Source organism: Lepidochelys kempii, chromosome 2 (assembly GCF_965140265.1).
Source record: "Lepidochelys kempii isolate rLepKem1 chromosome 2, rLepKem1.hap2, whole genome shotgun sequence".
In the NCBI taxonomy this organism is placed as follows: domain Eukaryota; kingdom Metazoa; phylum Chordata; order Testudines; family Cheloniidae; genus Lepidochelys; species Lepidochelys kempii.
In genome coordinates this window covers 236,602,812-236,618,106 of record NC_133257.1, presented here as the reverse complement: position 1 = coordinate 236,618,106, position 15,295 = coordinate 236,602,812, and the positions used below count along the sequence as shown (strand labels likewise).

Genomic DNA, 15,295 nt, shown 5'->3' with positions numbered 1-15,295 from the left:
AGACATTTGTGATAGTCCAGAGGGAAAGAACCTTCCATCCCATTCAGGCCTCGAGGCCTCTTTGAAACCACATTGATTAAATTGTACCCATTTGTGTGAATTCTTACCTAGCTGTTCCCTAGGGGCTCTGAGGTCAGCCGAAGCAGGCACGTTACTCTTTGGGTCATGAGGCACCACCAGCTGAGTGGCAGCCCTACTGAAGAAAAGGAACACTATAGCGTACGTGATCTGTACTTAAAAAAGCAGCCACAGGTGAAGCATATCAGAAATGACTGACATGCTGCTCAGAAATGTTTGCTTAATTACAGCACTGCTGGCCCAAGCGAGATCGCTCTGGCCAACAGCACTCCACCACTGTACTCTCTCATCTAAGACTTTAGCTGGTTTTTTTGTATAATCATTCAACTGGTTCATTTTGTGTGTGTGTAAAATCTGAATAACGAAAACGGCCGTTAACAGGGAGTCTCCATGGTCTGCTGCACTGAGGTGTGGGAGACGCATTCCCCCAGAGTGACAGAGGCTCAGTACATTACCACACTGCAAAGTTCCACCTACTGGGTGGACTGGTACTTTCTGCATCACTTTGACAGCAGGTAGTGATGGCATTCCTACAATTCAGACAGACTGCTTCAACAGTGATGCCTCCAACACAGAGAGAGAGCCCATAAATGGATACTGGGAGCAGGGAAAACTTAGAAGTATAGTCTCACTTTTAATAATTATCAGTACCATAGAACAAACATACCATAAGTCCAGATAGGCCCTTTGCCCTATGAAACTTACCAATTTGTAGTTCTGGGTATATTTCATACAGACACCAATCCACCTTGCAATCACAGTGGGTTTTCTCAAAGAGGTTGTCTAAAACATCTCGTGCCACCTGCCGTTCATCCACCATCAGGGACTTAGTACTGTTATCATTCATGTGCACCTTGACGACAAGCTGAGTACAGAGTCATATAAAGTCAGTTAATTTCAGCAGAGAATAAAAAGCTAGGCTGGTCAAGAACCTTTTAAAACAGATAAGAAAGATTAAGGCTGAAGGTTATTACAGATTCAAAAGGCACCACGTACTACACTGAACTGGGAAAATAATATATCTTGGGAGCTTGTACATTCTGTTGGCACCAAAGAAAAAGATCTGTTGTAAAAAAAGAAAATTAAACTTTGTATTGGGCGTAACTCAAGGAAAGGTGAAATGGTGCACAGAGAGATCGCAGAATTTCAACTCTAGTCTAGTACAATGAAGGAAAATGCTAGGCAGAATAGCCAAGTACAAAGTGCCCTTAATGAAGACTAGAAAGAAACAGTTACTTATGTAATGGTAATTCTTCAAGATACGATGAAGATCCGTATTCCACTTGGGTGTGCGCATGCCCAGCATGCCGGAGACTGCGGATTTTGCCCAGCAGTACCCATAGAGAAGCGGTGTTCATGCCGCATTGCCATAGCCCCTTCCCCTTCACTTCCTTCACACCAAACACCCACAGACTAGACTTTGATGCAGAGAGGATGGAGGGTGGCTTATGGAGGACACGTCTGTATCACATCTTGAAGAACCAGGTACAGTAAGTAACCATTGCTTCTTCTTTAAGAAGATGCAGCCATGTATTCCACTTAGGTGACTAACACCCCAGGAGACAGGGCTCAGAGACTACCCGAACAAGCATGGCAGAACCGCCCTGCCAAAACTTGCATCCACCTTGGAAGATGCAGTAATGACATACTGGGTCACAAACGTATGTATGGACAACCATGTAGCAGCCCTGCTGATGTCCAGTATTGAGATGTCACTGAGGAACGCTACTGCTGTTGCTTGTGCTCTCATAGAACGAGCTCGCGCCCGCTGAGGGGGGGCATAGCCAAAGCTATCTCATAAGCAGTCCTGATAAAGGATTTCATCCATTTAAAGATCGTCTGTGAAGAGAGCATTTGACATGGTCATACGATCTGCATATGAGGTGAAGTGAGGCAAAGCACAAAACTGTTTAGTCCTGTCCAGATAGAAGGCTAGAAATTTTCCTACCCATAAGATCCATTCATTCAGTGTCCTTATCCTTGGTAGTGGACTTAAACCTGCCCTGCTGGGCTCTATTGTTCACTGAGGTTACAACTAGGGAATTTGTGGATGTATGGAAGTAAAAGCTCTCAAATCCCTGCACTAGAATGAAGGAGCATGTCTCCATGCACTTTGCTGCAAGGGGTACCAAAGCCAGTGTGCTCCAGCAGGCTCAAGGAGCACAGCCATCAGAGACTGAGATGTAGGCAGTCTGGCCTAGTAGTCAGAGCAGGAGTCAGGTCAAGTGGGCAGAGCAGGCATCCAGGTTAGGGAACGAAGCCAAGGGTCAGCACCAGAGCCATCAGGGGTCAAGCCAGAGTCACAGTCAGAAGCCATGGTCAGAGCCAGGACTGGTAGCTGAGGATCGGAGGTGAGGTGTAAGGGCAGGAGGAGAGGCAAGGATCAAGCACAGAATAGGAGCATGGTGGAAACAGGAGTGAAGGCAGGGGTAAGGAGGGAGCCAGGAGCAAAGCAGGAAACAGGAACGGGGTTGGGTGCAAGAGGCAGGCAGAAGCAGGGTCCAATGCAGCCACAACAGGAAAGCACAACAGGAAAGCACCTCTTCCTCCTCCTGGCTTAAATAGCATATCTGGACCAATCTCCAGTCGCCAATGGGCGATTCTCCAATCAGAACTCCCATGGGTGGTGCCTTGGCTGGGGCTAGTAGCTTCTCAGCCCACCAGGTTTAAGTAGCCATGGGGTGAAGGCCAGGATGTGGCAGCTGTCTGGAGACTCCCAGGCCTGAGTTCAAGACCCAGGACATTACATCATCATTAATAGGGAAGATGATTCTCCCAGGGGCAGATGGCTGCAGGATATCCAGTAATTTGTGGGTGTTCTTCTGCAGGAACTCTGCTTGGATACCTAGAGGAAACAGTCATGTGCCACAAAAAGTCCTGGTATGCCTTGAAATCCTCTGGAACCAAAGTGGAGGAAGAGCCAGGCAGCATGGAATCATCCGGGAACGAAGATGAAGCAGTTAATTGTGCCAGAGCTGGATTCTGCTCCTGGACTGACTGACCTGGATGGGATGACTCTGGAGGTGCTGCAAGGGGAAGGCTCCCCAGTGCCTGGGCCTGTAGCAGATCAATGGTCACCACCACAGACGTGCCTGGAGATCTCGCTTAGAGAGTGAGATGAGGAGCATCCCATGGATTCCATGGAGGCCACTGTTATGGATAGTGCATTGGTGACCACTAGGTGCCAAGTCAAGGGCTCCCATCCTGACGGAGAGACAAGCGCCAATCCTGGTACTCATAGCACTCCATGAATGCCCCCTGATTCAGGTCAGGTGATGGAGAATGAGAGGAAAATGGCATCGAGGTTGGGATCTAAGAGCCCCAGGCTTCCAGGGATAAAGGTGGAGCTAGCTGTGAGGGTGCGACCAACTGTTCTGACTTGTCCATAGCCCAGAATGACAAGGCAGCTCGTGCTGACGGCGGAAATGGTACTGGCTGCATCGAGTACTCCTTCATTGTTTGTGGTGTGACGTACTCCATATGTTTTATAGAAATATGCTTATGAGTGTAAATGATGCAACTGGAATATGCTTTATTCAAAAGGTCTCTTGTAAGGTATCATTACAAAGCTTATAATCTACTGAGTGTGTTCATCCTATTCGTATGAATGTATCATTCTTATATCTAAAACTAGAAATATGAAGTATTACTCTGAGGTCCTACTGTAATTATGTGAAGTGTGGGCCATTAACGGTGGCTTAGAATCTTGATGGCTTCCATTAACTAGGACAATTGGTTGTAAATGGCTCTGTTTACTTGCAGCCTTCCCTTGTTCCTGTGAATCAGCCCAGGAAGAATAGAGGCTTGGGGTCTCACAGGACATGTGAACATGTCACATGATACTGAAATCCATCTTAAACCTAGTGCTTTTCCTTTTAGAAGGAGGGGTAGAGACCCAGAGAGACAAAAGATTCTGGCCTTGTGCCAAAGATATAAAAGGGGGTGGAACAGAACAAAGGTGGTTCTAGCCATGGGAAATCCCCTAGTTACCACCTGAGCTGGAACAAGGACTGTACCAGGGGAAAGGATTGGGCCCAGACTAAGATGGAGTCTAGTCTGTGAAAGAAGGGATAGCTCAGTGGTTTGAGCACTGGCCTGCTAAACCCAGGGTTGTGTGTGCTATCCTTGAGGGGGGCATTTAGGGACCTGGGCCAAAAATTGGGGATTCGTCCTGCTTTGAGCAGGGGGTTGGACTAGATGACCTCCTGAGGTCCCTTCCAACACTGATATTCTATGACAGAAGCTTATTGGAATGTCTCTGGGGGTGAGATTTACCTGTATTCAGTTTCTTAAATGTATTAGGCTTAGACTTGAGTGTTTTGTTTTATTTTGCTTGGTAACTTACTTTGTTCGGTCTGTTATTATTTGGAACCACTTAAATCCTCCTTTTTATATTTAATAAAATCACCTTTGCTTATTATTGAACCCAGAGTTAGTGATTAATACCTGGGGGAGCAAACAGCTGTGCATATCTCTCTATCAGTGTTATAGAAGGTGGACAATTTATGGGTTTACCCTGTATAAGCTTTATACAGAGTAAAACAGATTTATTTGGGGTTTGGATCCAATTGGGAACTGGGTGCTGGAGACAGGTAACCTGCTGAGTGGTTTTCGGTTAAAGCCTGGAGCTTTGGGGGCGTGGTTCAGACCTGGGTCTGTGTTGCAGCACGCTAGTGTGTCTGGCTCAACAAGGCAGGGTTCTGGAGTCCCAAGCCATCAGAGAAAACGGGCTCAGAGGTAATTTCAGCAGAACAGGTGACAGTCCCAAGGAGGTTTCTGTGACCGAACCCATCACATCTGGTAACGGCACCAGTGTTGATCCTGAAGTGTAAGGGACTGGGGCGTAGGCAGTCTTGCCTACTGGTCACAACTGGGCTGAGGTCTGCCCACCAGGGACAGTAGTTGCCGAGCAGGAGTTCGAGGAATCACATGAGTCAAAGTCAGGTTGGAGTCGAAGACCAGAGATCAAACAAAGCCTGGTGTTGCAACAAATTGCAGTCTGTGTGATTGCCCAGGCAACTTCCTGGGGCAACCGTTAGGGTTAAAGAGGGTGTTTGGCCAATCAGAGGGCTGCAGGGTACTGTCACTCTGGGTTTCTTGGGCAGCACTTCCTGCAGGACCTACTCCCCACGGTGCTCCCTGGCTGTGCCTCTGCATGGCCTCCCAGTGGGAATATCAACTGTTCCAGACTCTGCGGACCCAGGGTCTAGTCCCCAGATCCTTACACCAAGTCAGCAGTGGTACCGAAGTAATTGACGGTGCCATGGTAACACTGGCAGTGCAGGTTGCAGGGATGCTGAAGACTTTTCCAGAGCACTGAGCTTGGCACCAGCTCCACTTTCACTCACTGTGGAAGGGACACATCCAGTTAGAGTGCCAACACTCACAGGTTCAGGAGCCTGTCCAGCCACCAGGGCTATAAAACACAAAGCCTTGGAAAAGTCCTGGACCAAGGGCAAGGCCAGGACAGAAAGGCAGAAAAGGTCTGTTGCCGCCCCAGATGCTACCAGTGTGGAATCAACTGGTGCTGGCATTGCCCTCATCGGCACCAAACTCAATGGATGCCCCAGGGTCAGAACCAGAGTTAACAGTACAGGGTCTCTGACCTCCTTATGAGGTACCAGGGAGTGGTTGACCGGGACCTGTTCCATCCCATGCACCAACATTTACCCCATGCTGATCCACATGTCTTCTGGAGGATCAGTCCCCACATGACCTGGAGGGGCCTTTTCCTCAGCGCACCTGATGGAGAATGACTCCTTCATCTCTTCAAAGAGACGCCAGCTCCAGGATGTGAAGCAGCAGCACTCTCAGAAACCACTGGCGATCTCCGATCTCATGAGGATCTTCGTGCTGAAGCAGTCCACATAGCCGCTTCAGACAAAGATCCCACACCACCTGCACCCATTTGGTCAACAATCTGCAAATAGAACACCACTCCTTGACGTGGGCTTCGCCTAGACACAGCCAACATCACGTGTGGGGATCATTGTTGGGGATGGCCCCCACACATGACAGACCATATTTAGAGGAACTGAAGAGAATCGGGGCAGCATCACCTCATATAGCCAAAAGAGGGGCTACGATCATGAGATGCAAGCATCGGCCCTCTATGGGCAAAATTCTCTGGCTCCGGCGTGCTGGGGTGACACACACCAAATTGGAATACATGACTCCATCTACTCGAAGAAGAATATTGACTTGGATGTTTTAGACTTAAATTAGGAAAAGAATGGAAGAAACCTTGCTATGCCAATCAGCTAACCTGGGTTCATGTGCTGCAATGGTGGATACTAGTACAAGACTGCAATAGACAGATCATCACTTACAGTGATTGACTGCAGAAATCAAAAGAGTTCATTATTCCTCTTGAAGCACTCTTTAAATGACAGAAACAATATGCATGTTTATTATGAGGGGGAAAAGATTTAAAAATTGCTAAAATATAGAAGTCAGAGAACTGCGAATACACAGTAAGAAGAACAGTCAAGTCATCCACTTGCACTGGAAACAGCAGAACAATTCCCTGCCGGGAACCATATGTTGAAAAATTGGGAGAACTTCTCCCAGTGCTGTAGCTTTAGTAAATACTCATTTTAAAATGTTTGCATACAAGACTCTGCAGCAGAGCAAATCTCTGCTAAAGCAGAGGTAATACCACAGAACTAAGAGCAACCAGGAAAAGTCCATACAGACTTTTGAAAAGAAGGACTTGGAAAAGAGCTCTGTGTAAGCTTGAAAGCTTGCCTCTTTCACTGACACAAGTTGGTCCAATAAAAAATATTACCTCACCCACCTGGCCTTGGAAAAGAAAAGCACATCAAAAAGCTAAACTGTATGTTTGCTCTGATTTCAAACCCCAAAATGTTTTTTCTAAAATAAGGAGCCCAGCTGTGGTGGAGAATATGCAGAAAGTATGTTGGACATGCATAATCTAAAACACGTTTAGGAAACAAGGGAAAGTAATGTCTGGTTCCAGTTCTTTGACTGTTCACAAATATGCCTGCAGTGCTTTACATCATTTTCACAGCTCTACGCCACAAGGTGTTTAACAGCCTCTTTTTAGAAGTGAAAGAAGATTCTCCCTCTCTAATTTTGCTTTAATTTTCCTTAAACTTCATAGTATGACACTAATTACAGCACAGATGGTATTTAGCAACAGGAAGACCATCAGAGTCTAACTTCTAAAATACTCTGACTTTAAATATTTAATATCTTGCAAAAAACAAAAGATGCAAAATAAATTGTTTGCCCAAAAGGACATCACTTGTTATGCAGGTAAAAGGGATAATATGGACAGCGATTATGAGCAGAGATTTCCCTTAACATGTCCTCTGGGGAGAGTGTGTGCATCTCTGTGGGAATTGTTTCAATTTAGACACCCCAAAATTCATAGGAGACCTGCACCATGTGTCCACAGGCCCTATAGGCTCTGGTCTCTGGCAGCCTCCTCCCCTCATGCCTTACTCAAACTGGATTGTAAGGGTACAAAGCTGAACAACTGCAGCTCCTGTTGAGTTCAACTGGAATTCTAGGTGCTCCTGAGGGTCAGCCCCTTACTGTACTGCCTATATCTCAAAGTGCCATTAGGGGATTTAGCAATGCAACTCCATTGGAGCGATCTGGCGAAATCCATACACACTGCTTTGGAAAAGTACAAGTTAAAATTTTTGGTATCAGCTTAGGGTGATTGCATAATATTTGGTCATAGGTTCCAATTCCTTAAAACAGATTATAAGGATATGAGCTTTGTTCAGATAATGGAACTAAGAATTAAAACCTTTCTCAGTGCTTTCAGAGGTAGAGCGATAGAATATTGTTTCTCCGGTACATGACGTAAAGTACGAATACGAGATAGTGCTAAATGTACATTTTAAAATGTACAAAAAATAAAGGAAGGATATGAAGACGAACGTTATAAACAATAAAAAGGAGTACTTGTGGCACCTTAGAGACTAACCAATTATAAACAATGTATTACAATGAACTCTGACATACATACATATACACACACACACTCAATTGCATGTTAAGTTAGAATTTCAATATTTTAAGTCCTACCTTTTTAACCTTCGCTTCCTTCAGCTTTTCCAATGCAAGTTTAATCTTGTCGGCTTTTGCTTGTGCCTCTAGATCTTCCTGAAATAACAGCAAGATATTCAGTAAGCTTTCTGTTAAATAAATGAACAAAGTGCCATGTTTGCATGCAAATACCTGTTCATAGTTATTTATACCAACATCACAAGGCCTATCAAGGGAAACTTCATTGGCACAGGTGCCAGCTACAGGAAATCAATGGACACTGATGGCTTAGCCCCCGTTTGCCCCAGACTTAATTCTGATTCACAAGACAAAGGCTCTCTGTTGCCCAGCCATGGATCTCTTACAGGATAGTGAGATGATTTAGGCAATGCCTCACAGATTGCTGTAGAACATGGAGACAGGTCTCCCCTATGCTCTCATGGAGATAACTAACATACAGTAGGTGTAGTAGTAAGGTCTGAACTGAACTTGTACAAAGAAAAAAGTGATTGCACCTCGGGAGGCAGTCTGGCTGCTGAATGACACAGCATTGTGGACAGTAGCACGGAATAGCAAACTCACTGCCTCTCAATTTATGCCTTTTAGGGCTCAGAGAACACACATCTCCAGGATCATATTGACCACCTTGTTTGCAACCACGTCATGCACAATTTGAATCCCAAGTCACTGTAACAGCTAGAAGTGCCTGTTTTCCTTTGTGGTTGATATAAAGATTGGGACTGTTTCTCTCCAACATGAACCTTCCAACAGTTCTCCATACCTTCGTCACCTCGCAAGTAGATTATTGTAATGTATCTTTATAAGGGGCTACACTTAGGTTAGTGACCATCTGTGACTTCTGAGATCATGATGGGCTACTAATGCAACACTGAGACCTCGGTTTCCCTCAAGATCCTCTGCCCATTCCCCAAATTCAGGGCTGCCTCTCTTCAGTTTTCCCCCTTCTCCTTGCCCTCAGGGAAGAGTCTCTAATTTGTAGTCACTGGTGATCTTTTCCTACCTCCACGACTTCTTTCTGAAGGGGTGGGTGTTTATTGCTATGACAACTGGAGCCAAATCCAGCTTCCAATCAGAAAACATTGGGAGGCAGTTTCTGTCCGAGTGCACTACTGAACATGCTAGATCATCTCAAAGAAAATACTCACTGACTAAGACAGTAAAGCAAACATCCATGTTTAATCAATTCTTTCCCATTCCTTTTGTGCAGTGTTTCCCTCTGGCTCTGACACTGCCATTCAGTTAATAGCAATATATGACAATATTGCATGTGGACAGCAAGCCTCGCAATTAAGAGCACATTAAGATGTTTGCAGCATCTCACATAACGGGAGCACTCTGAACTTCAACTAGGTCTAGGGAGACAGGCAGTGTTTTTGTGCAGCTGCATCTGTGACCAGGAGGCCAATTAAGGACATAACTGTGCTTAGATTCCTTTAGACTATCATCCCCATTTGCTTGCAGAGCGTTGGAGATTTCTGGGAACAGTGGCTGGAGATCTGACATAGCACACAATCTCATAGGAACTCTTTTCATTTGGGGAAAGAAGAGGGTGAAGGAAATGTCTTGCATCCTTCTGTGATGGGGTGTTCATCCCACACAAGGCAGAACAGATTAAATTAAGTTAATTAACCTGATAGACTGTACCTGGGGGGGAGCTAGGGATTGAAAGGCTGATTGATGATGGAGCCCAGTGGAGAAGGAACAGGTGGGGCTGGTATAAAGCCAGGAAGTTGGCAGAGGAAAGGGACTGCAGAGGAAGTAGGTTGCTGTGACTCCTGGGAGTAGGGTGGGGTGGATTTGAGGCTTAAGAGCTAAGTAGTCTGCTGTTATTCCTGGAGAGGGGGGAGCCAGAAGCTGAAGGAAGGAATTCAAGGAAAGAGTAACAGGGTCCGAGGGAAAACAGACCAAAGTTTCTGCACATAGGGTCCCTGGACTGGAACCTAGAGTAGAGGGTGGGCCTAGGTCCCCCTATCAGCCACTGGGAGAAGTGGGGCAGACTAAGCAGTGGAGCAGAAGACTGCTGATACCCCAGAAGGAGAGGACTACAGTGACTGCGCCAGAGAGGCAAGTCATGAAGAGAGAGTATCCTGAGTTGCAGGGAAAGAGGCGCCAGGGAGCGTTAATGAGTGGCAGAAGGGGGTGTTGGACCTGGAAGGAGCTAATCCCTACAGGAGGAGGTGCCCTAGTGGTGAGTAGATCCAGTGACACCTTCCCTAAAGAATTCCTGTTAAGTCCAAGCCTCTGCTGTTGTGGCCTAAAGATCTTATTTTCTCTTCCAGCCATGAATACCCTAGGATGTTCCACAATGGAGGATTATCCACAGGGAAGCTATCACTGGGGATCTGAAACCAAAGAATTAGAGCCCGATCCAAAAACCCACGGAAGTGGATGGAATATCACCCACTGACTTCAATTGCCTTTGGATCAGGTCATCAGTGAACGTGGAGTCTGCTCAAGCAATGGTCTCCCCAAAATAGGGTGGAGGTATGTCTGTAGTCAGCAAGTGAAGCTTGTCCTAATAGTGCATCTTCTGTATTTGTTTATGTATTTTAAATAAAGGAGTTCAGTTTTCAAAGCTAGCTGGCTGCTGCCTTTCACACACACTGAAATTACTCCAAAATTCAAAAGTAATTTTAAAATAAGTAACCATCTTTGAGGTAGAGAAAAGCAAAGAGTGGAGGTCCTCCCACATGTTTACAGCTTTCATTCTTCAGACAGCGTGCCTATCTCCCCACACAGCAATTGCAAGTCAGTTCTATCCCTCTAACTGCCTGTGTGTCTGATCAATGAGCTCCCCCTCACACAGAATTTCTATTCTTTATGCTAAATGTGTCTACTACGGATTATCTCAGTGTTGTGCTCCTTCCATGGTCAGTTTGCTGTGAAGTTTTTAAACTGCAATATGTTGTTTATGCTTCTGTGCAGAGCTGGCCTTGGCATTTTTGGGTGGTCCTGCAAACTGTATCTCACTACCTTGATTCCCAGCTTACCAAATAACAAATGACTCCTCTCTATCATGGTCATATCACTATGCACAGACTTGCCAGAGGATCTGGGGAGGGGTAGTAAAATTATTCTTTGATATATCCCTCATGTAAACAGCTCTATTTACATATCCTGTATATGCACTGGGAGGGGTAGGGGATCTTTAGGATCTCCCCACAGCTTGAGAAATGGAGCCTAGTGGCTTGCACTAGAATCAGTTCATATAGTTTCCACGGGCTCAAGCAGATGTTTAAGACAGACAAATGTCCAGAGGTCACTAGGCTCCCAGTCACCAAGGGTTGTGTCTGCATTCTGCTGATTTTATAGTGCTTTATGAACATTAGCTACTTAATACCTGCACTTAGCCTTGTGAGGCAGGTAAGTAGGATTTGTCCCCTTTTACACCTAGCTTTTCTGCCTTAATTTCCCTAAGTCACTTGACCTAGAAGAGCAGAGGGAGACGTGGCAGAGCTGGGATTAGAATGCAGTCCTTTCTTGATCTCAACCCTGCGTTCAGTCTACGGGAAAATGCTGCAGTTTTACACAGTTGAGCAGGCCCTCCTTATGGCCAGAGGTCACACTAGCTGCTGAGCACAGGAGCCAAGTCAGTTGCAAGAAGCTGGCCAGAGCTGACAATAATCCTACTATTGTACCATTAGTAGCAGCAGCCTGGGCTGTAATTAATTAATCTGGGGCCTTCCCAAAAGTCTAGGGACCTCAAGATTTTCACAGACCCTAAAGGCCAGTCGCAGGTGTCTATAAGATGGGAGGAGGGGCATGAATACCTTACTATCTACTAACTAACAAACCAAAAAAATCAGTGACAAGCTTCCTGTCCTAATAATCAGTTTTCATTAAGCGATGGCTGTTCAAATCTCTCACCACAATGGCCAGAAACACTGAGATTCTCCTTTACAAGCCAGAATGCGATCATGGCCACAGGCTTTGCAGGTCCCAAAGGTGACCTTTGCCTCTATATAGCAGCTATCAAAACTTTCCTAAACTGTACTAACATGTGTATTCAATTATGAACAGTGTCACTGTAGGCTGGTCCATTCCAACTTGACATGAAATATAGCTGTTGTTATTGCCTGCTCTGTAATGGGCATCTAACATTCAACAGTTTATGGCTGTTTTACTGCTAACATTTAAGTTCATTCATGGCTATTCTTCCTCATTCCTACTCAAACAGCCTCTACACAATTACAGCACAAGGTATGGGGATGTTTGGTACAAGGTTCCTTCAGTGCTTACCTGCGTGAGTGGTTCAGGAGGAGGCGGTGGTAGTGGGAGGTCGAAATCAGGATCTGGAGGTGGAGGGGGCAAGTCATCCTCAAAATGTCCAGTGGCAGTAACAGGGACATTTGATTTATAACCAGAAGAAGCAGCAGCACAAACACCTGTTGAAGGCTGAGTGACTGCACTTTGTGGGTAGTGAGAAGTTTTCTGTTCTTGTAATGTCTTCTGTTCAACTTCACTTAGGTCTGCTACCAGATCAGCCATTAAAGCATCCAAGTCATTGTCCTCCAGTGCACTTAATGATTCTGTTAAGAAACGCCCCCCCCCCCCACAAAATACTTTAGAGAGTGGATGACATGAAAAACAGTTTGCACTCAGCTCAGTGAAAACTAAACTGCAGAGGAGGATGCTAATTGTAGAGGTTAAGGGAAAGGGGACAGTTTTAAAAGGGAGACTTTCATTTGGACTCTACGGAACAGGTATATTTTGGGGATAAGTATTAAGCTGATCATGCTCCAAGATAGACTAGAAGGGAACTTTCCTTTCTAAAAGAACTATATTAGTATCTTAGGCTTTGTCTACGCAGGAAATGCTCTCACACCGACGTAGCTATTGCCACTCGTTGGGGGTGGTTTAATTATGCTCTCTCCTGCTGGCATAGAGTGGCTACAATGAGACCGGACAGCAGCACAGCTGCAGCGGTACAGCTGTGCTGCTCTAAGGTCCACAGGGTAGAGAGCAACCCAGGCATGTGTGTGTCTGGAGCGCCAGACAAGAGGGCCTACACACAGCAGGCCCTCATGTAACCAAGCAGCCGAGAACCAGCCCAAAGCCTGGGAGAGACAGACCACTGACTGGGGACGTCCCAGCACAGAAATCAGGAGAAGCACTGTGCTAGGAAGGAATCACGTGAGATGGACAAACCGGAGCCAGACCTAGCATCTCTGTTGCCCAGAGCTGCACAGGACCACGAGCAGCGCAGCTTGTGACTTTGCACTGGGAGAAGGAGGGAGGCTGCACCTAGTTAAGTGGGGAGGTTGTCGCTCTGCGTGGGTTTGCAGAGAGCGGCAGACGAAGGCAACAGAGGCATTTCTTGGGGAAAATTTTACTGGAGTCAAAGTTGACCAAGAGTGCCCAGGACTCCCTGTTGGACTGGAACTCTGCCCAGGATTCCTGAACTCTGAGTCTAGACACCTTGCTCTGAGTCTATCCTTTTATACTGTGGTACCACTGGACCCGTGGGTTCTCATGTTGAATGTAACCCTGTTTTACCACTCCCCCTATCTTCTCCCCCAGTTGTTTTTCTCCATTCATCCCTCTGTAAATAAATATTTCCCTCTCCGTATTAGCTGTACTATCCCGGGGTATGTGTGTGTGTTTACTCCGGTGGGGGGGGGGCGGGGTTTGGAACAAGTGCCTTGGGGTTGGAAGGGCGTTCCTGCACATGCCTTTTGTTGGCCAGAGCTGCCAGCAGACTCCATCTTATCCACTAGGGTGCTAGAGTTACACTTGGTGGCCCGTATGTGGACACGCAGTACACACACACCCCCCATCACTCTCCCTCTCTCCACAGTGCTCCCTCTGGACCAATCAGCACTTGCTCGTCCTGGAACAACCTCTGCCTCAGGACCAGGTTTTAAAGGGACTGTGCTCCCTAAATCCCAAGGGGCTTACACAGGAGTAACGTCACTAAATCCATGCAGTTACACAGGTGAAAAACCAGTGCTAGTGAGAGGAAATCAAGCTGTGAGGCTTTAAGCTATAAGAAAATAATATCTGAAAAGTCACATTCCTACATACTATATCAGTCGTGCAATATGCATCAGTAACTTACCACACATAAACTAATACGCAGGCCTCTGAGGACCCGTTCAATCACAGTTCAAACCATGCAATTTCTCTTTTAAGATATTTTACCAAAACAGATCTAAACATTCCACATTTGTTTTGTGTTTTCAACTCTGACACACTTAAATGAGATAATTCTTTTAACTGGAGTTTCTAGCTGAGTCAACAGCCCCCTCCTACGATTGCTTAATGTAGGCCAGAGTTAAGAGATCCTGTGGCAAGACATTAGACAGAAAGGTCTGGTTTTACCTAGTCCAGGAGCTAGTGAGTCTGGAAGAACTAGAAGGCTGTGTCTGTGTACAGTGGTTTTGCAACAGGGTTGTTTGTCCCTTTTAAGGGCTGGGCGCAGGGAGCTCTGCCCCTGTTCTGGAGGGAAGCCCAGCAGTCAGGTGCTGGGAATCAGCAGACTCTACTGAGCAGCATCTACTGACTGGATGTGATTCCCTTGAGGGCTCCAGCCCCATAAGCCTGGTTGGGACCAGGAGAGAGCTGAGTCCTGCACAGATACAAATTTATATCCACAGATGCGGATATCTGAGGATAGAAATCAGTATCCCCTGAACCACAGGGCTCTCCCGGGAACTGCAGCGATGAAAGGAGCAGAACGTGGGGAGCTCTCAGGAGCCAGCAGCACCCTGTGCTGGCAGCTCCTCCCATGCGGCTGTACCGCTCCAGCCCCGCCCCCAGGCCTGTCCTCCGGTGCAGCTGTACAGACCCCAGACAGGAGACGCAGTCATACAGACAGCTGTGTAGAAGGGACAGGGGTGGGGCTGGGGCAGTACAGCCACATGGGAGGAGCTGCCGGCGCGGAGGGCTGACTTTTGGGAGTGGCGGCCCCATGTTCTGCTCCTTTCGCCTCTGCGGTTCCTGCAAGAATCCTGTGGTTCAGCGAATAGCAATTTCTATCTGCAGCTATCCACATCCGCAGATATACAGGGCTCTACTGAGAGTATACTTTCCTGTGAAGACAGCGGAAGGCTACAAGATGGCAAATGCCCTGCGGACCCGCCTGTCCCACAGCCTGGTGAGGTCCTGACCCTTCAGCTACTGGAGGTCAGAGAGCCCCACAATCTCAGTCTAGAACAGAACTGCTGCCTTTGTT

General features: G+C 46.6%; 1 protein-coding gene across 4 annotated transcripts in view; it reads right to left on the bottom strand.

The window, feature by feature from the left end:
* APBB1IP (amyloid beta precursor protein binding family B member 1 interacting protein) overlaps positions 1-15,295 on the bottom strand; it is a 103,849-nt gene that overhangs the window by 45,811 nt on the left and 42,743 nt on the right. For all 4 annotated transcript variants that reach the window (XM_073334280.1, XM_073334282.1, XM_073334281.1 and 1 more), the window contains 3 exons: positions 12,361-12,650; positions 8,140-8,217; positions 784-943 (listed from right to left, as the gene is read on the bottom strand). In XM_073334280.1, the coding sequence (XP_073190381.1) occupies positions 784-943; positions 8,140-8,217; positions 12,361-12,650 (528 nt within the window). The remainder of the gene's footprint in view (positions 1-783; positions 944-8,139; positions 8,218-12,360; positions 12,651-15,295) is intronic.